We start from the raw sequence: 24,614 nt of genomic DNA, 5'->3' as shown, positions 1-24,614 counted from the left end.
TACATTTCACATAGACACAGCCAGCTCTTGTTTCATGACTGCACTGACAACTTTTTAGTTCTTGGATATTATAGGTCCAGACAGCACATGTCAGCACGCATCAGTAAAGACATGCAGTGGTAGCACAGCCAGTCTTTAGTCATATGCACACATGCTCTGCCTCTCCCAGCTGTCTCACTTTACACAGTGGCTCCTGTGTTCCTCCGGGAATTAGCCTTGTCATCCATCTCTTCAAAGCCCTCTGATTTATGTCTGTATTTAGAGGTAAAGAGAAATGTACCCACTTCCATCCTCTGTTTCTCCTCTCCTCTTCATGTGCTGCTCGTAATTGGTCAACTTTTATTTTAACTTACAGTGATGGTTTACCAACAGGTGCCCACATCATCTGTCAGGGCTGATGAATAATAACCAGGCTCAATTTTAGGAACAGGAAAATGTGATCTACCTTTCACTGCACATACTAGATAAACTACTAGTTACTACTAGTTTAATCAACATTAAACTGCTTTTACATTTACTAATAAACCTGCTACCATTACTTGTGGAAAACAGGCAGTCTCTCCCTTCATGATTTTGCGATCGCATGGATTACCGCGTAATCAGCAATATGCCGCATATTTTTATGAAGCCACATATTTCTTCTAGATGTGTCTTCCACACCACCTGTTTGACACACACACACACACCACGTACGCGCAACCATTTTCACACACCGCCATGGGAACGTTAGTTAGTGATGGCGACTAACAAAGTCCTCGACCTCGTACAGATTATATCACTGATCGTTGGAATCACTTGTGCATTGTGCATATGGGTGACTGCTAACCATTTTGATTGTTTGTTTTGGTGAATTATCTCGCCTCAGTCAGGACTGGGGTAAATGCGTTTTTACACTCCAGTACTAATGTTAGGATTCTTACAGAAAATAAAAAGGTAACAGTGTTTCTCAATCTGTTTGACTTGTTTTTGTCTTATTAAGCCTGTTTAGACTTTTTGATGCGGTTTAAAAGTAAAAAAAAAAAAGTAAAGTAAAGAAAACAACAAAAATGGGGCGCAAAAAATGAGAAAATGCCCCCGCAAAATCAGTCATTTTGATTGCAAAAATCACAAAAAAAACCGTGAAATCCTGGTGGGACTGAACAGGGCTGAATTCATATCACAGTATGCCAGCAGAGAGAGTAGATCCCCTAACAAAGACACTATTTGATTTGATTAACGTAATACATTCTTACTTCATCATCAACCAAAACCCAGATCTGCTCTGACCTGCCTTGCTTTAATCGGGGTTGGAAATTAGTCAAGCTTTTGCTACCACAAATGCCATGTACTGTGCATATAACTCCCAGTAAAAAGGAGAAAGTCTAACTAATGTTTTTTATTGGGGGCTGCAGTTGAACTTTCTGTTGTGTTCCCTAATCCACAGCCTCACAAATGAGAGAGATGCACTGTTACCTGCACTTTGTTTTCCTTTGTTTTCACTTCCCTCACTGTTGCTGAAGTTTTAACGTCCATGGGAATGTGATTTATTGTCTGAACACCTGTTAACTCACTTAAGAGCTGAAAAAAGCTTTGCCTGCATATTCACTCTTGCATGTGCTCCACATCACCCACATAGATCAAATCTTTTAGCTGTTTTTTCAATTACGTGCCAGCTGACAGGATTATGGTGGATGAATCCACCAGTAAAGTGTGTTTGGGTGATACTGAGTTACAGACGTCTTTTGCGGGATATCTGACTTCAGATTTCACACTCTGATGGAGGAGTTTATGACTTCCCTAATGGAGTTCAGGCTCACCCCCTGTCCTGCACCCTTCATCCCATTCCAGCTTCCTCCTCTTATGCCTCCAATGTTACAGTCCACAGATAAATCCTTTTCATAGGCAAGCCAGTGAAGTGAACTTGCACTACCCTTATGAAAGGCTTTTCTCACTTCCTGTAATAGTGGCAGGGGTGAGTGGGCTGTGCTAATGTCAACACTGCAGAGCTAGTGATTCTTTAGTCCAAAGGCCCTTAGGAAAACAAAAGCGGGCAGAATATTAGCTTCTCTAAACTAGTTTGTGTGCTTCATGGTCCATGGGAATCATTCCCTGCAGTAAAACAGAAAGAGGGCAGAGGATTCATTTAATCCTGGTTTTCATATGGGAACTGGAATATCATAGGTAGAGAGGAGATACTGGTATTGAAACAAAGAGGCCCCTTGTGCTACTCTGTATATGTTGTAATTAACATGGCTTTATTTTATCTTTGCATTATTAAACAAGTGAATTCAGACTGCTCTAGGTTTCATTATTGTCTTCCTCTGCTCCACTCTTTGGAATTATGACACTTTTTTCTGAAGCATACGTTGACATGCGCAAGATAATCTTTATTACTTTGACTGTTAGCCCGCTCACTGGAGTGTACTGGGAACTAGGCATGCGAGGATGTACACACACACACACATGCGCACGCACACACACACACACACACGCACACAGGGGGAAGGTTCTGTTTGTTTATCTTCGGAAATGGCTTTGTGGGAATATCAGATTTGTCCCTAACTGGCACACAGACTGACATCACTTCCTGTACCCAAATCTTGACTCAGCGCAGCAACGTGGAAAGCAACAAAGTGCGTTTTCTTTGGAAACAGGGGCGTTTATCTCCACTAAGATAGGAGAAAAGCTCTATTGATGAATGTGCCTAGCATGTAGGGTCCTGCCTTTGTACTCTTTGAATTAGAAATGTAAAGATTGTCAGGCCCAGAACAAAGCGGCAGACTCAGTCGCGGAATAGGCAGGTTTCAAAGAAGCTTTATTAGTTCCGAGCAGCTGAACACAGTCTACAAAATTTACAACAAAAATGGCTACTCTAAGCAGCACTCTAACTCTAACTAAATCCTCTGCTACACTCTCTTGGAAAAAACGAAAACACTGAACTAGAAAGAAAAACGCTTCACCAAAATGGGAAGGAAAGATCTAATAAAGTTTATCAAACAAAAACACTCTCTCAAAATGAGGAGGAAACAGAACTATCTATATCTTATGGCCTAATCACCTAAACTGGCTGGAAACAAAAATCAATCCCGGAGGATGAAAAAACTTTATCAAAAGGAAAGAAACCAACAAACAGAAAACGATCCCGAAGGATGAAAACAGGCTACAAAAAACTCTTTCTAATCTTGAACTAAAGGGCTATGAAACTTACAAAACAAGGACACAAGGAACAGGCTTGGAGGCAATGGAAGGGCTTGGGTGCGACGAAACAGGAACGAAGACACTTCGGCACAGGACAAGGGGAAACACAGACTATATATACACATGAGGGAAATGGGGAACAGGGGGAAACAATCAGGGCGGGGAAGACAATCAGACTGGTGACACATGAGGAAGGGCAAGTGACCTGAAACGAGAGGAGAGTTAACTTTCAAAATAAAACAGGAAATGACAAGACATAACAAAAACCCAGCTTGACATCACCACGGTGTGACAAAGATAAATACACATGGTCCTGGTCCACCTTCCACTTTTTGTCCTGATTATGTTTAAGTAATTATGTTTAAAAACAGTTCCACCATAACTTTGAAACTGACAGACACTTTGATGATTCAGTGTAAGAGATTGAACATTTTGTTGGAATCTGAAATAATTAATTTATTGATCAGTCAAAAAGAAAAATAATCTTTTTGCTAATTGGTTCATTTCTGTTTAAAATGTAATCCTTTAATAGTTCCAGCTGTTGTCATAAAGATCTAATAATGATTAGATTAATCTGTTAATAGATCTGAACTATTCTGTTGGTTGAGGAAATCACTTTGGGAATTTTCTTTATTTTATGACACAAAACAAACAAAACCCTAATTGTGTCAATATTTTTAGTATCTGACACATGCATTCTTCAGTTTTTCTTTTGTCATCTTCCATTAAATCATTTCTCTTCCATCCACATTGGTTGAGTAATCACAGACGTGATAAAAAAAAAAAAACACAGCCTGATTTCAGTGCTCATGTGGATGCATTTAATGAAAGTACAATCATAGAACACTTAATAACCACATTATTTCTGTTCTGTTCTGTCCAAGAACACTAAAGTCCTGCTTCTAAGATTCTAATATTTTTCATCAAGATTCACTGATGTTTCTGTGGCAGTTTTCTTGTGGAGAATAACTGGATCAGACGGATCAGTTTCAAGAGCTGCAAGCCAACCATCATCATGATGTCAGTGGATTGCTTTCTTTCTTTTACAGTATAATGTGGTTATACTTTTACCACAGGATTTTACTCTGGTGAAAGGTGTGAAAATGAAAGCTGGAGTTTTAAGCACCGTCATTTGATCACACGTTCTAGCAATCAGAAATAAGACATGTCTGAAAGAAATATTAGTACTTAAATCACAAAAGGGGTTATCGTCCAAAAAGGAGCCTGCCAAAGAAAGTAAAATGTGTCCAATGACATCACTGCCTGGACCTCACACTGTTGAAATATATCAGAAGTGAGTATTTACACCGTCTCTCCCTCCTTAATTTGGATTTACTGTGTTCACTTCCTGTCTTACCTCTAACATTGTCACAGTCAGACCTACATATATTTCAGCTCTGTAAAACAACAATGAGGACTATAGTGATTATCTTTTTATACACATCTTTTTTGCTGTTAGAATCAGTCTGTGTATATTTAGTGCTAATACCCCCAAAAAGGCGTTTACATTGACATTTAGCCAGCGGTGTTTAGGAGGAAAGAGGTAGATTTAATTGCATGCCAATCACAGGTGTTAATCTTTTATGTTTGTATCTTTTGCTTCTTATGTAGAATGAGTCACACTGTGGGGATCCCCGCTCATGAACAGTGCAGGGACAGGCCCTGTGATCTGCTGCAAACTTTAATGGGTTCTTCCTTGGCCCATCCTTCCACCAAGATTCATGAAAATCCAGTAGTTCTCCTTCATGCTGCTGACACACAAACAAACTGCACTGTAAACACAACCCATTATTATTATTTGTAGTCATCTGAATGTTCAAATCTTTCAGTTCAACTGCCTACAGTCTACTCATACAGGTCAACTGACAGTTCCACTGCTGTCATCTCTGTCAGTTGATTGTTCTGATTTGATCATCAGATCTGACTTCACACACACTTCCAGCTCAATGACACGATTCAACTCATTTCAGTGTTTGAACTCAAACTCAGCCATCAGTTCTTTTCAGCATCCACCATCCTTATTTAGTGCTCCCACATAAACTGAAACGTCTTCCACTGTATTTTGACTACCAGTCCTGTTTTTTTTTCTTCTTTTTTTTTTAGTATTTTCTACAGCAAATGTATTTCTGGTTGAATACCCACACCAAGCTACTATGTGATGATACAATAATAATACAATTTGATAGTCGTCTATTAGGCACAGTATGCCTGATAAAATGCAGTCTTTAATTATTAGAAAGCTCATGCTGCAGTGACAGGCTTCAATACTTTTAACCAGATACTGAGCATTGTTGAGGAGCTATTACCAATTTTAATACCAATGTGTTTAGCTCTAATATATGCACAAGTATAAATCTAGAGTTGTTTGGGCAGACTCCAGCCCAAACAATACCTTTGATCAGAAACTAAAGTCTGTCAAAAAAAAAACCTTTCTTACTTTCACAGTTCAAAACACAAAGCGTTGAACTGTTCCATGTGGTTTGTACACCTGATGTTTGTCATAGTTGCCTGTTTTGATGCCCTCAACTCTGAAAGCCTCGTGTTTAACAGAGTTAGTGAAGATCCATCTGTCTTCTGACTCCAATGAAGACAGTCCTCTTTTTGTGCTAACAAGAGCAAATGACATGTTTAAAGCACATTCAGTTGGATTGTGGCCATGTTGAAATGTCCCCAGCTGATCTGCAGTGGCTGATAACAAGCGTTTTGAACAGATTCTATTGGCTAAATAAAGTCTGAATGAGTGAAAAGTGTTACAGCATGATAACATCTAGTGTGTGTGTGCGTGTGTGTGTCTGTGTGTGTGAACCACAGAGCACAACAAGCTGTTGGCAGAGTTAGTTTCAGATCTTTCCCCTGTTGGCACCGTGGCACAAATCCCAGCATGCAACGCTGCAATTTGAATTTGTGAAAGGACTGTGTTGATTACGAATATTGGAATACAAAACCAATATATACAGACATTCAGATCATAATTAAAAGCTATTTTATACTTGCATAAAGTAGTCAATCACTGTTCCAGTCAGAGCGTTAGTTCAATTCTGGATATGAGCTGACCTCACAGCTGGGGGCAGGCAGGGGGTTGGGATTGGGGCGATGATGAGATGTTGATGTTGAGTCTGTTGGGCTGGATCAGAATCTGATCGTCTTGTACATGTTAGCATTTATCCTAAAACCTCATCTGTTGCTGATTTAGTCTGACACAGAGTATGAGAACTAGACTCCCCTTCCATTAACACAATGAATGAGTTATGAAGGGTTGGGTAGAGCTCTGTGCTGTAGTTCTGCTGCAGGGTCAATATAATGTTTGGCTGAATTGAGATTGATGTTTAGTAAAATAAGTTGTAGTGTAAAAAGTTAGATTCCGGAATCATTCATCTTTATGTAATATTCAGTATCTCAGATATCATGGAACAGAGTTTGCCAAGACCTGGAGCAATGAAGCATCTCACCACATGATTCCACTGTTTTCAAAATAAATGTTAAGCCTAAAAATTGCACTGCAATTAGTGTGCACATACACATCATTTTCATGTAATTTGCTGAGGTTTGGAGATATTAGTTTGTAGCTTACCACGCTGTGGTCTACAAGGACACAACTGTTGTTGTTTTTTTTTTGCATATTTGATTGTAGTAGGATGGAGGGTTACACTCTGTAAGTTAACAACAGTTGCTTCATTCATCTCTGAAGACATTAAATATATATAAAGCAATGCGATTGTGGTACATATGCTAGCCGATTGAACAACAGCCTCTCTCATTCTTCTGCTGTGGGCGTTTGGCTTGGCCATCTAAAAAGCACTAGTAGCAGCTGGACAGGACGTACTCTGCACTCCATTGATGACCGAGGAACCAGGAACGGGGGAGAGAGGCAGACAGACAGACAGACAAGGTGACAGAAGGCACAAAGCTGTGGCAGGGCCAACGCTGAGAGCAAAAGCACATGTGATGGGATTAGAACTCAGTTTTCAGTTTGATAGAACAGCTGAATAAGTGATGATTGGACTAGCAATTGTCATAGTGATACTTATGTAACCCTCCCACCAATCTGCTCATGATATGTAGAGTACTATATGGACCTTTTAATATTCAAAATATGTGTCAAAATGGTGGGAGATACACCTGGACCTGACTCAGCCTGCAGCAGCACAGCACAACACCTTGGAGCCGCAGGAAGTCCACCACCACTGACGAAGCTCCTCCCAGCTGCTATCTCATCTGTGAGAGGCAATGAAGCTAAACTAGCTCCGGATAGTTAGATTTGCCGCACTATAAAAGCACACCAAGGCAGCAGCAAACTGTCCTGCAACTCTCTCACGCCACAAATACTTTACCATTCATCAAAAAAGATACAACTCAAACTGCTCTCCGCTGTTTTTTCCTCTCCTCTCACTCTTTCCTGCTCCTGCTCTCATCTCGCGATCTCAGGTAACAAAACAGGAAATAAAACCCCCCAAGGTCATCAGTCTTAAAGTAAATAATTATTATGCTCTCTATTACACACTGAAAGTCTTAGCTCATTTTGATAAAAGAAAATACACATTAACTGAATCCATATCTTGAACAATATACCAATATTTAAATGTTTAATCTTATTGTATGCAGTGTTGGGCACATTACTTTGAAAAAGTAATTAGTTACAGTTACTAGTTACTTACCCAAAAAAGTAACTGAGTTAGTAACTGAGTTACTACACTATAAAAGTAACTAGTTACCCAGGAAAGTAACTAATGCATTACTTTTTTAAGTTAAAAAATGCCAAATAATTTGGAGTAATTTGGAGTAAAGCAAACAACAGATACCCAGAGGTTTTAATTTATTGCACCTCAACGCAATTACAACTGAACTTCAAGCATTTTCTTTACTTACAAATGTAAGCAGTTAAACAATATGACATGTTTTACACTTATACTTCCACCGTGAAAACGCTGTCTTAGACTCAGCCTCGGGACTCGCCATCTCATCTGACATGCTGTGTGTGTGTGTGTGCACGCTACGACTGTGTGTTGGTTTGTGTGTATACCCGCCCACCGGGTGTCTCTGGTTGGCTCAACATGAAATCTCTGCTTTAGCCAATCGTCATTACGTATCCCGCCCTTACCAAAGGGAGAAAAAAAGCATGCCTGTATGCGAGTTGAGTGAGGTGCCAGTTTCAAAACGAGTAGGTTGGTTCAGTAACGCGCAGTAACGGCGTGTTGGTACCGGTAACGGCGTTACAACGATAGATGAAGTAACTCGTTAGATTACCCGTTACTGAAAAAACTAACGCCGTTAGTAACGGCGTTTATTTCAACGCCGTTATTCCCATCACTGATTGTATGAAACTTTCGGTAACTCATAACTCATCAACTGGACAGAAGTTACGTCTCATGAATAATAACCCACAATTAAAGGAAACAGATAACTGATATGAATCAGGTTATTACACTTATATCAACCAGATCTAACAAAGTACACGTAAATGGTTCATTTGGAAACATGAATTGATTTAATGTCATTCTAAATGATTTTTGATTATCTCCATTAGTTCACTTCCTCTACAGGCTGCAATGTTCACTACACCCCACAATCCTTAAAAACGGTTATAATAAATATTTTATAATAACCACAGATCAGGTGACTATCTGTAACATGAGGGGTTGATTATAATGATGAATTGGAGTTCCCCTTAGCTCGGCTGAGCATTCTTTCAGATAATGTTTTTGTTTAAATGCCCGCAACACAACTATTACCAGACACAATGAGTAGCTGTTGCTGCAAATGGTGTATGCTGACTGCCCAGCACCAAATGGTAGATGAATATATTTCCAACTGCCTGGTAAACATACTTCCATTAGGTGTTGGTGGAGACTAAGTGTAAACCCACCGGGATGTCACCTATTGGTTTGACAACTGTTTTGAAGCCTTGAGTTCAGCTTCATGGCTGGTCAGTGGGAGCTGGTGGGTGATGTATTACGAGTTGGGCTGCATCAAGCCCCCTGTGCTCTGTAGCCAATTTAACATGTCAAGTTCAATGCACTTTCCATACAGAGCAGACCGTACTCTTTATATTATCTAAAGAGACCCAACATAGTCCGATACAGTTTTGAACATCACAAGCCGAGTGACTCTTTTCAGAATTTGATCCATTAGGTCAAATAACAATTAAAAAGTCTAAGAGCCACATAATTAAATCATTTTATCCTCATTCAAGTTAACTGAGGGCTAACCAGAAGTTGGCAGCTCTGCTGGTGGAAGTCTTTAATGCGCTTGCATTGCCCCGCGATGTGGAAGCATATGCAGAAGATCTGGGTAATTTTTGTCAGAAAATCAAACTTTTTTGGCTTCACGTGCCACTACGCAGCTTCCATAGGAATGGACAGAGCCCCGCCTCCAGCACTTTGTCCACTTGTGTTTATACGTCCATGTTCGGGCTCCATTTTTTTTCAAGCTGGAACAAATGGCGGCGTGCTCACAAACACTACACTATAACACGTGAAAACATTTGAAGAGAGAAATGCAGAAACAGAATCTTGATTCAGATTTGATCAGTGCTGCCCAGTTTGGCAGTTTCATGAGCTTGTGACAAACTCACTGAGATTGACTTGTCAGTCCCAAGGTAGCTAGGCCCTACAGCATATCCTGCTTTATTGTCTATTTTTCTCTAAATGGGACCATCATTTATGAAATTCATGCAGTGTGGAAGAAGACCTGAAACTAGTGATCGAGCCCATAAACTCATGAGGAAACTGTTTACTGAGGTTATAAATCAATGGAGCCAGTCTGTCTCACCAATACTTTGGTCCAGACTGACTGAAAAAACAATGCCATGAAACTTTGGATGCCCCATTTTCTCTCCATGTGGTACCTTTCTCTCCCATGTGTCTCCCTTTTCTCTCCCAAGCAATTAAAAAAAATCTAATCATTGCCCAACATGTATTGTAATCTTTTGGCAGTCTCCCAGAAAGAACTCCATTTTTCTTTGTTTGTCTGGCAGTTGTTTGTTATTCTCCATGTGTGGAAGGGAAAAAGTGAGTTGGAGTGCCCTCAGTCGTGTTTGTGGGAGTGAGGCTTGATGACATGGTTAGAGAAGGAATAGGCTTCGGTCCTTTGGGAGGAAAAGGCGGGGGGTGTAGGCAGGGGTTGAAATATTGATGCACCACAGGTTTTTGCCATGAAGCCCAGTTTTTATCACTACAGCAAGACCTTGCCATTGTTTTAATATATGTATGCTCCCAATAAAAGTTTCAAAGATAATCTCTCTGGGCTCGGAGTTGAGACATTGTCAAAGGCTTGAGATTTTGTCTCATGAGACAAATATGGTAACAATAAAGCCTCTGTGTTTTTCTCACAACAAGGAGAGGGGAGCTATGCCATACATGGTCTCTGGGCTATATGATGATCTAACATAGGCTTATTGGACAGCACAGGAAGAAAACAATAGCTATGTGTTCTAAGAAAAAAAGAAAAGAAAAAAGTTTCCCCCTGGCTGTACCCCACTGCTGAGGCACACAGTTTTTGGAGTCAGTTGGAGAGAATTTAACATCGTTATCTAACTGTCTTTCACTCAGACTTTAATGATTTCCAAATGTTCCATCTGATTGCTATTGGCAACCTTTGCGTGTTTAGCACGATGTGTAAACAGGGCTTGGCTGGCACAGGGCTGTAAGGTAAAACACAAGGTTTAACCCTGAGAATAAAACTCTGTGCACAGCCGTCGTCACAGGATACACCACTTTCTAATGGAAAGAATGGTTTGGTACATCGCTCAAACCGCAGCGCTACATTTTTGTGCCACCCTGACTTCATCTGAGTTGGGTGTACACTTGTATACAATATGTGCGAGTTACACCCTGAATGTGTTTAAGTAGGAAAACGGTCTAAACAGGAAGATCTTAGGCTGTGGTGAAGCTTGTTAACCACCTGAAACCTTGTGGCTGATGAAAAGGAAGTTCCACATCATGCAAGAGCAAATGCAGACTGGAAGTGCTAGTCTGTAAACAAATGAATCTGTGTTTAAGTCAAATGGTCCAGACGCTCACAGGTCACTGAACTGTTCATTACAGCTGACTGCGCAGGAGACAAAACACAGATAGAGACTCAGTGGGTTGAGCGTTGGTGTCCTTCCACCCTGCAGAGTGTGATTGACGGACTCACTCACTGTTTTTTGTAGTCATGGCTGCTGTGATGCCTGGCCCAAATGAAAGCAGAGATTACTGCTAATGCACCAAGATAGAATTTCGTGGACGATAAAGCCAACTTTTTAGTTTGACCTCACAGAAGAACAGTAGAGATAATAATAATAATAATAAATTATATTAATAATAAGCCGATTTATCATACATCCCTGCAACTTGAAGACTATGTATTCACTCACATCTCCAAGGCAACTAATATAACACAAAGTGCACTTAAAGTGTGAAGTCTGGTTCAAATTTGACCCTTGAAGGAAAATAAAAAAAGTTGGAATGACCTTAAGGGAATTGTAATTGGAATACTGAGTGTTAATTATATGTCTGACACGTTACTCAGCCTATGGCTAGTCAGACTGAGTGACTGAGTGATTTTACAGAGAAAAAACCTTATTATACATTAAAGAGGACTGGAAAACGGTGCATTTACTGTATGATTGTTTATGTACAATTTGCTGCCACTTGTTGAGGATTCACAGTGTTCTTTTCTTCACTGCAGGGCCATTGTTTCGAAGCCCATGTGAGCTGCTGCCAGTGGGGCTGGGTCACCCGGTGCAGGCGACGTTAAAGAGCTTCACCGCCCTGTCAGGCTGTGCAAGCAGAGGCACTGTCAGCCTCCCTCAGGAGGTCCACATCGTCAACCTGAGAGGATATGCTCCAGACGGACCAGACACCTCAGTAGAAGTGAGTCATCCCTAGTAAAAGAACCTAAACCTGAGTTCTGTCCTCTACCACCATAATTCAACGTTAGACTTTATAGCCAAGCAATATAGTAGTCCATAGTAACTCTCATCGTGGCTGCCAGTAAATGGACTGTACTTATATAGCATCTTTGTAGTGTTCCCACCACTCAAAGCGCTTTACAGTATGTATCTCATTCACACACTTATGGCATTGGCTGCCATGCAAGGTGCCAACTGCTCATCAGTTTTAAGAGCTAACCATTCACACACCGATGGCACAACCTTCAGGAGAAATTTGGGGTTCAGGACACCTCAACTTGCAGATTTGGGATCGAACCGCCAATCTTCTGATTAGTGGAAGACCCGCTCTGCCTCCAAGCCACAGCCCCAGTCCCATTTGCTTGGAGGAAGCTTGCTGGCCAAAGCCAGGGAGTAAGCAAGCAAGTGGCACAGTGAAGTTCATCCACATGTCTGCACAAAAAGGCGGCACTAGTGGATTCTGACTAAGAATTACCTCAAGCCTATACGGTGAACTATTGGTGTGCTGGGAACATGCTGATATGCTAGTTGTTCACAGTTGCTTTCCAAAGTCCTAACTATTTTCACTGTACTGTCATTAAGCTCCCTCTGACATTCTGTTGTCAGGATTTTCATCATTTACATTTACATCAATTCACTGAATTAGTTATTAGAGAGAGAAAAAGTTTGCTAACGGGATGATAAGTTAGTACCTTTTATTCATTTATTTTTATTTGTACCGTTGTCTTCTGTCTCATAACTGTATAAAACCTGTGTGTCTGTCTTTTTGGACAGAAGGGGGTTCATTAAAAGGGAATGGTGCAACTCAGCTAATAAGCTATGAAATAAGCTCCTCAATTTTGGACTTTTCAGCTCTCCATCCCCTCAGTGATTCGAGCTGTCAAGACGAGGCTCCACCAGTCACACTAGAATGAACCTCTTCCAGACCTCGAGGGCTGAAGGCAGGGATTAGTTAGTCATTAAAATGGCTGTACATAGGTATTTTCCAGTCACTTACTTGTTTTGAATAGATCTTTTTATTACACTCATTCAAACTGTCAGCACCTCTAGCTATCTTCTGATAGTGTTCTTAAAGTTGATGTTGGTTTTGAAACCACACCCTGTCTTCAGGTGTTCTACACTATGTCTCATGGCAGGACTCCTCAAAGTTAGCCATAGTTTGGAGATGAATCATGGGCCCACGGCCTGCTAAAACGCTGCGTCTGGATTTTAAACTGTCCCAAGTTCCCATCCCCCTCAGTCACAGCAGCGTGAAAAGCAGCATGTATAGACTTGTCATTGCAATTTTGCGGTTTAAACACTGCTGCAGCCATATATACAGAGTGTGTGTGTGTGTGTGTGTGTGAGAGAGAGTGTGTGAGTACACTCATAAGCATGCAAAAACCCAAAAAATTTTTTTGCTGTGTTTGTTCTGAAGGTTTACTACATGAACTTAAATGACAGATTTCTATAATCATAACAATGTAATCTGTCATGTTTACTCCTTTTTACACTCAGTATAATGCAGAGGAGTTGAAGCAGTGACAGGCGTTTTAGTGACAAACAGTGAGCGCTTTCAGCTCATATTGTGACAGAGTCAATGTAATGAAGCAAATTAGGCCCAACATGGTATAATATTAAAGCCATTCTGACCTGCTTGATAGCAAAGTTAACATTCATTGTCTACAAACAGTGTGATCCAGCTAATAAACGACCCTCTCAATATTTATTTCATTATTGTCGGTTTGGCATACCGTGCCAGTGCAGTAAAGAAACAGCCACAATTGCTGAAAATTGACTGATTTGCTTCAGGAAAAAACAAGTTAACAAACATCTTGTGACAAGACTTGAGCACTGAACTCCAAAAGGAAGAGAAAAAAATGTTTGTGGAAAAAATATTCAACATCTGCTATTGAGAAATATGATTTTATCAAAGCTTTGGAGTTCTTTTAAATTGGAGTCCTGCAGCTTTTATTGCACCAACCAAAATATATATGTTATTTTCCTTAGTGTTGTTTAGCTCTAATATTAGCACAGACAACATACCTTTTTGCCTGTCTTATACTGTGCTCAGTGTACTGACTGTATTAACTTTAATCCACTCTTATTTGATGTAAAATTTCTCGGTCACATCAAACTTTTAATGCAAGGATTTCTTTTGTGTGCCTGTCACCACTTAATTCAAAACACACTGCATGCTCCTCAGAGTGCACTGAACTGCTCACAGGCTGCTGCACTGTCCTGCCAAGTGAGACGGTTTTGTTGAGTTTTATCTAGCTACAGATATACTTGTGTCAAGGTGGATTATGAGTAGACACAAATAGATCTTCACACAATACAAACTGAAACGGGTTTTGTCCACAGCTGCTGTCAGATAATAGTGTTGGTTTCAACAATTTTATCTGACAAAGCTTCAGGAATACTCAGACCAGTTGAATTGCCTTTTATGGGACTGATTACTGAGTGCACAGCAAGTTTGTACATTAGGGATCTTTATCTGCCGCTAAAGATGTCACAACCCAGGAGACTGGCTGTTCATGAATACAGTCAGCTGACAAGGCCTGGCAGTAAAACTGATAGATGCTTTTGTTTCTTTTGTTCCAAGTTAATGTTTGACTCTTCTGCAGAATTTATTTAGAAGGATTTAAAGCAGAGGGATGAGAGCAGAAGTGAAATTATTTCTTTAATATTGTTATCTGTTTTCTTTCCTAACAGATGGAATTATTAGCTCTGATTAACTGACTCCTCACAGCATTAACTGTTATGGATAGCCCAGTAAAACCTTTAGTTTGAAGGTCTGTGAAAGCCATCTATTCACATCAGTTTATCCAGCTGTTGGTAACCCATCACCTCCATGGTCAAGTGAGGACTTTTGTGGAGGAGGCATAAATCCAGCTGTCTGTTTCCCGGCCTACAGCCTTGGCTGCAGAAGGTCACTCCGGCTCTGGTTGAGATTAGGTGGCCCTGCTGAAGCTCGTTCTTTGAGCGGAGGTTTCTGCTTGTGATAAGATAAGCTCCCCTAAAGGACTCTGCCCACTCCCTCTCTGGTTCTTGATTGCATTTCCACCTGGGTCGTGGGCACAGATTGGCCCGCTCCGACGCAACAAGCCTCTTCCTAAGTGCTTAGAGGTCACCCAGTGCGTCACACTGCCGTCTCATTGGCACAATGTGCCCCTGATCTTTCATGACAGCAGGAGGTGATAATAATAATCCCGTGGAAAAAAATAATTACAGCTAGAAATGAAAAGGATCTAAAATGTTTACCATCCTTGGCCACATTAAGCCAAGCATGCAAGTGTGAAACATGAGACCTAGTGCTCATTTATGAAGTGATCTCAGAGGTTTATCTCAAGTGGAACATATCTTAAACTTTGGAAGAACAAACCATGACACTCCACAACCTCTTCTATTATAAGAACTTTGCACTGAAAATGTGTTTTGAGTATAAAACAGTAACACTTAAAGATTGTAGCTTACTCCTTTGTGTAGGAAAGTAGCTCTTGTCAGTTTGGATTCTAACAGCAGCATCCCAGATTCATGAACGAAGACGCCCACATAAACTTCTCAAAGTACTCTTCCAGAACAATCCATTTCTCCTCTGTCCGTCTGTTTGCTCAGTTTGTTCCAATCACTCATTTTTTTGCTGAAATATGCGTCTGTATACAGCTGGATTTGTTGTCACTGTGTTTCTTGCTAACCTACAGACAATGAAAAACCTGCCCTGTTGGAAGTCTTCCACTCTGCTCAGGACCATAAAACAATAAGCTCTTTGGTAAATATAATACATTCAAAGTTGAATGTTAAATTCAAGGTGTTCATGGAGCACCCTCTTAAAAATGAACTGGAAGTCAGTTCATTTGCCTTTGAACAAAGACTTAAACAGGAAGCTAGCCCGGCTCTGTAGTTTGATATTTAGTGTACAGACACAAGCACGGTGTGGATCTTATTATCTAAACCTCAGTAAGAAAGCAAAAAGTATATTTTCTAAAATGTTGAACCATTCCTTGGATTTGAGTGTTTTAATCCATCGTAGCATTCAGACGTGGAAGCCTGCAAATTAATTTCACTCCCAGTAATGGGTCTTTTCCTGTGTTTGCTTTGGCATGTGTATCCTTTGCTTATTTTCAAAGTCAGCAGAGAGGTGGCTGGTCAGTCTGTCATTATGCAGATTTTCTCTGAGTTCTCCTCCTCACCTCTGCTGATGGGGGAGGAAGTGGACGGGGTGTGTGGGCCACAGTCTGTATTTGGATGTCTTCTACGATGGCCCACAGTACAAGAGGTTACTTTGGCTGATCTTTGGCTGTCTAGGTTGAAGGGCTGCTGGAGAACATGATGTGCTCCATTAACCCCTCACTAAGTGTCTGCAAAGCCAACCCATGAACAGGTAGGCTGAATAAATCGGCTGTTGCACTTGGTGTGCATGAACTAATCTGGACAAAGGAGATCACATGGTCAATTTCAGACTGTTTTATACACACATCCTGCAGCTGCGATGTGTGAGGCCTGCTTCACATCACTTTCACGTCCATGTGAAAGTCGCAGCCATATTTTCACTGAAGACGTGTTAGCAATGAATTGTTTCCTGCCTGCACCAGTGAACCCGCTCCGTATGGGTATTAACTAAGGGGTATGAACTGTTATCCACAGAAAGAAATGCACAGCTGGGCCTGACTCAGAATACACACTTTGGCTCATGGCCAGTCTCAACACCAAAGCTGAGTTATTAAGTGCAACAGAACACCTTAGTAGTGACTGTGCATAGTGCTTCGTCTAGAATATGCTCACGTTAAAGGGCGTGCAGTGACCATGGAATAACACACCAGGAGGAGAAAATATGTTAAACATTCATTCGAGTAGCCTAAAGCTGGAAATATCCACAATAATATTTTGGTGATGTACAAGCCATGTGTTTAAAGCTGCAGAGGTCTTTATTAAAAGAAAATTCATGCTGTGAGATTGAAGTTAAAAAGGCCCAAGTCCAATTTCATCTTGTTGTTCTTGATGCATCCATATCAAAAGTACAATGTTTAGAGCCACTTATATTTAATATGGGTGCTGCTAATTTCAAATAATAAATCTCATATCTCAGAAGCTCTCATATCAACATTACTAGATTACTTATTATTACTAGATTGTTAAAATCAAGTATAGCTTCAGTACAACATTTAAATTACTGTCCAGCAGCGGATGGATATGTCTTTATTGTTGTAGGACTGAGACGTGGCAGCAGGACGATTCAAGTTTACATTTTCAATAATGGGTTTCATGCAGCATCCTCATAAGAACTTTTTTTTAAAAATCACCTTGCTGACATGCTGAACCATGCAGATGAGTTTTTACTAAAATACTTAGCCATACCAAATTCACAGACTGCATTACAAAAAACATACTTACTCAGATAATTATTTGAATGTTGCTCAATTCATCCCCTGAATTTCTTCCAATGGCAGGGATACCATTTATATCCATCAATCCCAATTCGTGGAGTGAGCTTCTGAGCATGTGCAATGTCCTGTCCTACAGGAACACATCTAGGACATACTTAATGTACTAGTTTGGATTGTGCGATTCACTTAACACTGTTAATACTTACTTATCACTTAATACTTTGGATCAAATCAAGAGACTTTCATGGCTTTAACAAGTGCTGCTAAAGTAGACTAGGTTAAAAAAGCAAACACAGCTTTATTAAATAAATTGGGTATAGATGCATTTATTTAATCCAACAACTCACAGAGTTCATTTGTAGGTGAAGAAGAATCTTTTTGATTTTTCAGCAAATAAGACCACTTTGTTTTTTCGAACCCCAGACAATGCCCACTGAGCATCACCAGACCACAATGAGACGATTTCTTTTTTATCTACTCTGGATTCTTACTCAGCGTTTCTTTGAGACAGTGGGCTGTTGTTTGATAGATTCCTAACTCTCCTCTTCCCTAAAATGACCAGTACTAAAACTGGCTCGCCTGGACAATAATTTTTGAAGTGTTATTCACATATGTCTGAAATAAAGAGTGATGATTTCTTCAGCTCCAATGGTCCTGATCAAAGAAACAGAAGCCTCCTTTCTCTCTTATACCCATGGGGGCCTCTAAAAGAAAGACAGCCCAGGCTGAGGCAGTATCCTGCAGTGTGTCTAGTAAAGTGAGTACGAGTAAAGAGTTATGAGCTGAGGCTGTAGTGCCAGGTTGGTTGTATGTGTCAGCGTGTAGTGATTTCTTAGATAATGGAAAAATAATTTCAAAATTCACTTTTTATGAAAAGCATATAATCTTCTAAAGCAAGAGAACAAATGAGAGCTGCAGTCAGGAGTGAGCTGTGCAGCAGACTGCTCTGGTCTCATCCAAGCTTCAAACCCCTCTGGGTTTTAAGGCAAAATATATTTTTGTTCGGTTCACTATTGACCTGGAGGTGTTGGTGTTTTACCACTGAAGCTCTACCAAAAGACTGACCTCATACTGAAGTGTTCTTTTCTGTTCCCCCTGCTCTGGTTCAACAGCGTAGGTATCAGGTTTTAACATTTTTCCATATGTTCCTTCTGTGATACACTTTAAGTGGTCTTTGGTACCCTCCCTAACAAGCCGCTAGCACATGTGCATTGATACAGTGCTTGGAGCTGTAGTAGACACCTAGTCCCCAAGTTGCTGCAAAAATAAGCAACTCAAAACAAGAGGCCTGTCTGGGCATACAGTCGAGTGTCGAACACACAACAACGGGGGACGGTGCTATCTACAATCGCCCATCTTTCTCTAATCATCCTACCAAAGGCAAACATCAAACACAGCCACTGGCTCTGAACCAGGGTGAGGCAGAGCAGATGATTGTTTTATCAGCAGGAATTCGCAGATATCTTTGACTGTGTGATTGACTAGCTGGAGGAGCTCACCAGGCGCAAGCAGCTGGTGAGCGAGAGCCCAGCGTGAGATATGAGTGGAGCTCACACACAAAGCAAACCTCACATACAAAGCCAGGTTTTAGTTAAACTTGCTTTTGGGCTTTTGTATGGCATTTCACTGTTATTCAGTGCCATACAGTTTGTGCTCACTAGGACAAATTTTTATTTTCTTTAAGGACTGCAGCCACATGAATTTGAACTGAAACTTTGAATTTTCCTCACTTTTTTGGAACAGAAAAACTCTAATGATACTGTAGGAAATGTGCATACCTCTTCAAAAGAGGATAAAACTCTTTTTGTGGAAACACAATCTTAGCTTCAAGTTTCTGGGTGGGTGTTTTCTCGGGGCAGCAGTTGACAGGAGCTAGAGAGCTGGCATTGCTAGGAGATGTGCCGTCAACAACGACGGAGTGTTACAGACTGGAGCACTTCACAGCCTTGTACAGCCTACGTGACGTGATGCAACAGAAACAACTCATTTTGTCTTGCTCAAGTCAAGTCAAAAACGTTGGTTATCAGCTGTTAGCGATTTAAGAAGTCAGGCTAGACCAACTAACTTTAACTTTCCCAATGGAATTTAGTTAGCGACTTACTTTTGGTAGTTGTTCTTTAAGTAATTCTAACACTCAGAGTCATCAACGGATCCTTTGCATTCTGTTTTTTCCCTATCTGCGTTTTATATGTAAAGTCACAGAGTAACGTATGACGTATGGGCTAACACCATCACCCAGCAGCTGATTGACTGCCTGTGTGGCTCTTTAAATCAAAGTCATATTTCCTAACTATGACATTACAATACCAACATAGTTGAAATCAAATATGCACTCCCCCTGGAGAGCACTAACGCTGCAAAACAAAAAAAAATTGACTCTAATCTAATCAGAGAGTAATCTTGGTCCTTCCTCCGGACCCGGTCCCCCGGCCTCAGTCCCGTGTGATTTTCATCATGCATGTCCTGCCATTCTGCCATATCACTGAGAGATTGCTATCAAAAGCTCACTTTGACGTCTTTTCAGGCTGTTTTAGGCTTCTTGAAGTTTGGTGTTGAGCTGAGTACAGACTGATTACCATCACAGTTCAGGGAAAAGGCTCCAGGTAGCATCCCCATCAACTCAAAATATGTGGGTGGTACTGATAAGGGCGGTCAACAGGTTTTGGTCCGCCTCTCCTCCATCACTTAGCTCCTTTGCCCCAACTCCCCTTCCTTGTGTACAACCTCAGTGATCCAGAAAAAACCAAGATCCAGACAGACAAGACATATGCACATACACACACATCAGATAACAGCGTATGATTGGCCCCAGGCAGTGTGCCTTTCTGTTCTTGGAGCCATGAGTTTGCAGTTCCTAGCCAGGCCTCTTTGTTTTCAGCTTTTGCAATCCAGGTTCCAGAGTTTGTTATAACCCTGGATATGGATCTATTTTCAGCCTTTCTGATTCCCATTTCAAACATGCGAGCCAGCCTTCGTGTCAGTATATCTCTGTACCATGTCACTTATTTGGAATATTATTTCCTGGGAGGGAGAGTGTGTTCCTAGATAAGTCTGACTTTTTGGCTAATTAAAGGATGTTTAGGGGTTTCTCTGAATCAACAGTGTCTTAATTAGCTCTGTCAATAAAGGAAACTGCAAGGACACGGAGCCTCCCTGATCCTGAGCTCTGACTGCTGGGTGTCAGTGTTTGTCTGCGAGAGGATCACATTACACTGTGGATGCACACTGTTTATGAATCACACTTGAAACTCTGCGTGATTTGAGTTAGATTTAAAGGTCATGAAATTGCAACCACATGTTCACGGCAGTACAAACAAATCAGCCATGTCACAGGCATCAGTAGGTTCTAAATCTAACCATGTGGCTTTGTAGTAGTATGAAAGCCTGAGTATGATTCATCATTTAGGTTTTTGTTCCAGTTGGCGCTTTGTTTGTTGTTGAAGCTGATTTAGAGCTTAAAGTTGAAGCTGTATTGTTTTTTGTTTTTTTTAAACATTTCCATTGTTTACACATGCTACCACCACTAATGGTATGCTCTGTGACGGGCCTTGTTTATCTGGCTACAGCTGTCGTCCGTTGTGTGGAGTGTGATTTCAGTAACCAGATAGGTCTCCATCCTTGGCTGCTGGCAAATGCGCCCCATAACTGTAATGGACACTGGACCCCCAAATCCCTGTGCCAGCCTCCTGGTAATCAATCAGGCGTGGCCTCCCTTTCCTTGGCGGACCCTCTCTGCAGGGTCGGATGAAGGTAGCGACACTAGGGACAACTCAGTGCCACCTGATCCTTGTGAACATCATTAGAGGCACTTTGATGCCTGGCGTTTCTGCACCTCTTCTCTCCACACCCTGGCTGCGTGACAGTTGCTATGCGCACCAGTCTTACCAAACCTTATGACGGCAGCTCTGTGGGCAGAGATGAACGCCAGCTGCTGTTGGATCCTGATCATCATTTACATTGCGCAACCCAGCTTTGGTCAGAACTGATATGGCTTGGTATTATCACTGTTTACTCTCTGAGCCTTGCTCAACAGCAGATAATTACCACAGTTTTCCCTTTTTTCACCATCAGCATGGCTTGGCACTTTCTCTTCTTAGTGCTCTGTTTATGTTTATGTTTTCAGGTGACTCACGTCTTCTGGAAATGGTTCTGTCTGGGTTTAATTTCCTCATCTTTTACAGCTTTCTCCCGCACTCCATTTCTCCTTCTGTCTCTCTCTTCCATCTTTCAAAGCCAGGGCCTTAAAGCCAAGCCAGGTATGATTATATCTTGTGGTTGTTATTCTCAAAGGACAGATGCACACACTTTTTCCAGAGTCTGGAGAAGAGGCAGAGGCAAATATGCAAAAGAAAAAAAAGAAAATAGAGAGAGAGCAGTGAGTTTTTGAGTCGTTTTTTTGGATCACCTCATAGATAACTGTATAGTAATTTCTTCCATTTTCTTCTATCAGAGGGACTTTAATGATTTTTGCAGCACTATCACGGAGCATGTCGCTAAACACTTGTTTGTGTTGTTCTCCTCCAGGAATTACATCTGTGGGGGACTGATAATTAGGCTTTGATGCTTCATGTTCACTCTGGCTATGCTGTCTGTGTCTCTTGTTAAATGGTTTTGTGCACCATCACAGTAACGAGTCTTTGAATGCGGAGCATCTTCCAGAGGATGAAAATCACACACTTTACTGGATGGAACGGATCTCTTCTGAGGGAGACAGGAGTCTGGCATGCAGTTGGCCTGAAGCATAGAGCACGTGGCTGTGTGAGAGAGAGTTCTAGAGTTTAGATATTTTTCTGACCTATGTCAGTTAAAAAACGTGATTATTGTCTATGAGTTCAATCTTAATGAGCTGATGGAGTTTGCCCAGTTGATATTGTAAAATGCAAATTTCATTTCTTTCCTGAGAACTTGAAAGGGAAAGGTTTGACATTTTGGGAAGTATGTTTATTTGTTTTCTTGCTGAGTTACATGATTGATGTCAAGCTAGAACTAGCGGGGGTGGCATGGGCTCAGTCCATAGGGACTTGGCTTGGGAACTGGAAGGTGCCCAGTTAAGGTCCAGGACCACAGTACAGAGAGTGGACTGGTAGCAGAGATGCCTGCTGCTCCTGTGACCTAACTGCTCACAGCAGCCCCATCACTCTCACTATGACTATGAGCCTATGTGTTGGTCATTAAACCTTGAAAACTGGTGTGTGTGGAGAAATTGGTCATAGAACACACAGTCATTTATAGTCTGCACTGCAAGAATGAAATGACTGTGACTGTGTAACCAGTATAATTGTAAAGACATCAAAACCATATTAGCCTTTGACAAGACGACAGCTAAGCTTGCTAAGCTCAAAACATGGCAAATCCTAACAGGCTAGTTAACTGTAACTTTTTACTCATCTTACAGCAGTTCAACAAACACACTTAACAATGAAAGTGGAGAGAGAGCTATGTTATTTCACTACATGAATCTCACAGTAGCAATATTTACAACTTTTATCGTCAGTGACTTCTGCACCAAAATGACAGCATGAAAATAAAAGTTAAGGTTTCAAAATAAAAGTCTCAAACCTCGAACTAAAATGTCTCCGAACAGGAAGAATTCACAACACCATGTATATATGATAATAACAATGGAGTCCAATTTTTTTTCCCAAGGGCGATCATTAAAGTAAGTCTCATTAAAGTTTTCTAAGTGATTAGCTTAGCTTTGCTCAGAAGCAGCACATACGACCCAAAAATGAAATCCACCTACAAGCTTCTAATGAACATGTTATATCCTGTTAGATCTCTCAACTATCTGTACTTTTATAGGTCATTTTTATGATGACCAGTGACTCCAAGGGTTTGTGCACGTTGCTTGGCTACCACAGACCATGTACATTAAAGACAGGTTTGTTTGAGCATATTTGCAACTTATCTTGTTGCTAAAATACATGTGTGTATACATGACAGAGCTGAGTAATTTCCAAATACAAGTGGCCATATACTAATAAATGACCAAAATGCTGGTAAGTCAGCCTGACAGTGTCACTAAAATGGTCATCCATCAAGTATCTGATGCAAAGTAATGATGGTAATGCTAGTTGAGCTAACGGGGCTAACCGCTTCACTGACTGACAGGATGAGCTACTTTACACTTTCATTTACACTAACGAGCCTAATGCACTTAATCTGTCAAACAGCATACAAAGACCTCAGAAACTAACCTTAACTAACTGACTAACGGATCATTGGCTGGTGACAGTTGATAGAACACACTGTGAATAATTTGTGATCGAGCAGATGTGAAAATGTCAGCCCGACTCCAAATGTATTGGAGGAGCGAGAAATGTGGAAAATACTGAATGGATGAAAGTAGACTTTTGTGTCTGTTGAGCATTTAGTCTGGTTCAGAACCAATGACAGACAACGATTTATTTTTCCTAAACAAGTCAGTATGAAAGAGCACAGTGTTGTTGGCTGATTACTGATTGCTGATTTGTAGTGAGTGAAGTAAAGAGCGTATGAGCATAGCAGAAATGCACTGTACCAGAAAAATGGTAATGGTCTCCATACACGATGCAGATCTTGACTTGATAATATACACGCCCATAACCACATCAAAACAAATGATTGGTATGAATGTTCTCTATCGTTTTTCATAGTTTGAACTCATTCATACTCCTAATATTAAACTGTCAACTCTGTTTTATAATCTGCGTCATTATAATTGTGATCATTTGTTCCATTATTAGCTTCAGTAGAAGTACAAAGGCTGTATTTACTGAGAAAAGTGAAAGGCCAATATCTTTGTGAGCCGTGACTGATGAAGTTACTGTTGGGGTCGTTACTTTGTATAATCTGAATCCTAATTTACAGTCTTTTACTGCTGACACAGGATGGGGCTAATATGATTAGTCTGGGGAATTGTGAATTTTTAACAACTCTTGAGTAAGCTTTAGTACTGGCAATATTTAGAAGTTATGCTTATCCATGAAGAGGATGATGTAAAGCCAGACCCTTGCCTGCGATGAGCTCAGTGCATGCTCAGGCCATGAACCCCACTGACTGAGATCTGGTCCAGACGGGTTAACACTGGAAACAAGGAAACAACAGTTTAGGTCCCAAAACATCGAGTTTGTTTTCCTCCGTCTCACTGCCAGACTGTGAAAATCTGTTTTAACGGCAGCCTGAGAACCAAAGGCAGACTT

The 24,614-nt window shown here is 40.8% G+C and overlaps 1 protein-coding gene across 2 annotated transcripts in view; it reads left to right on the top strand.

The window, feature by feature from the left end:
• Nucleotides 1-24,614, top strand: part of tgfbr3 (transforming growth factor, beta receptor III) — a 73,914-nt gene that overhangs the window by 13,353 nt on the left and 35,947 nt on the right. For both annotated transcript variants that reach the window (XM_010734346.3, XM_010734345.3), the window contains exon 3: nucleotides 11,845-12,029. In XM_010734346.3, coding sequence (XP_010732648.1) covers nucleotides 11,845-12,029 — 185 coding nt within the window. The remainder of the gene's footprint in view (nucleotides 1-11,844; nucleotides 12,030-24,614) is intronic.

This window comes from Larimichthys crocea, chromosome XVII (genome assembly GCF_000972845.2).
Source record: "Larimichthys crocea isolate SSNF chromosome XVII, L_crocea_2.0, whole genome shotgun sequence".
NCBI lineage: Eukaryota > Metazoa > Chordata > Actinopteri > Sciaenidae > Larimichthys > Larimichthys crocea.
The sequence above is the reverse complement of the archived record's forward strand: the minus strand, read 5'-3'. Positions and strand labels throughout refer to the sequence as shown.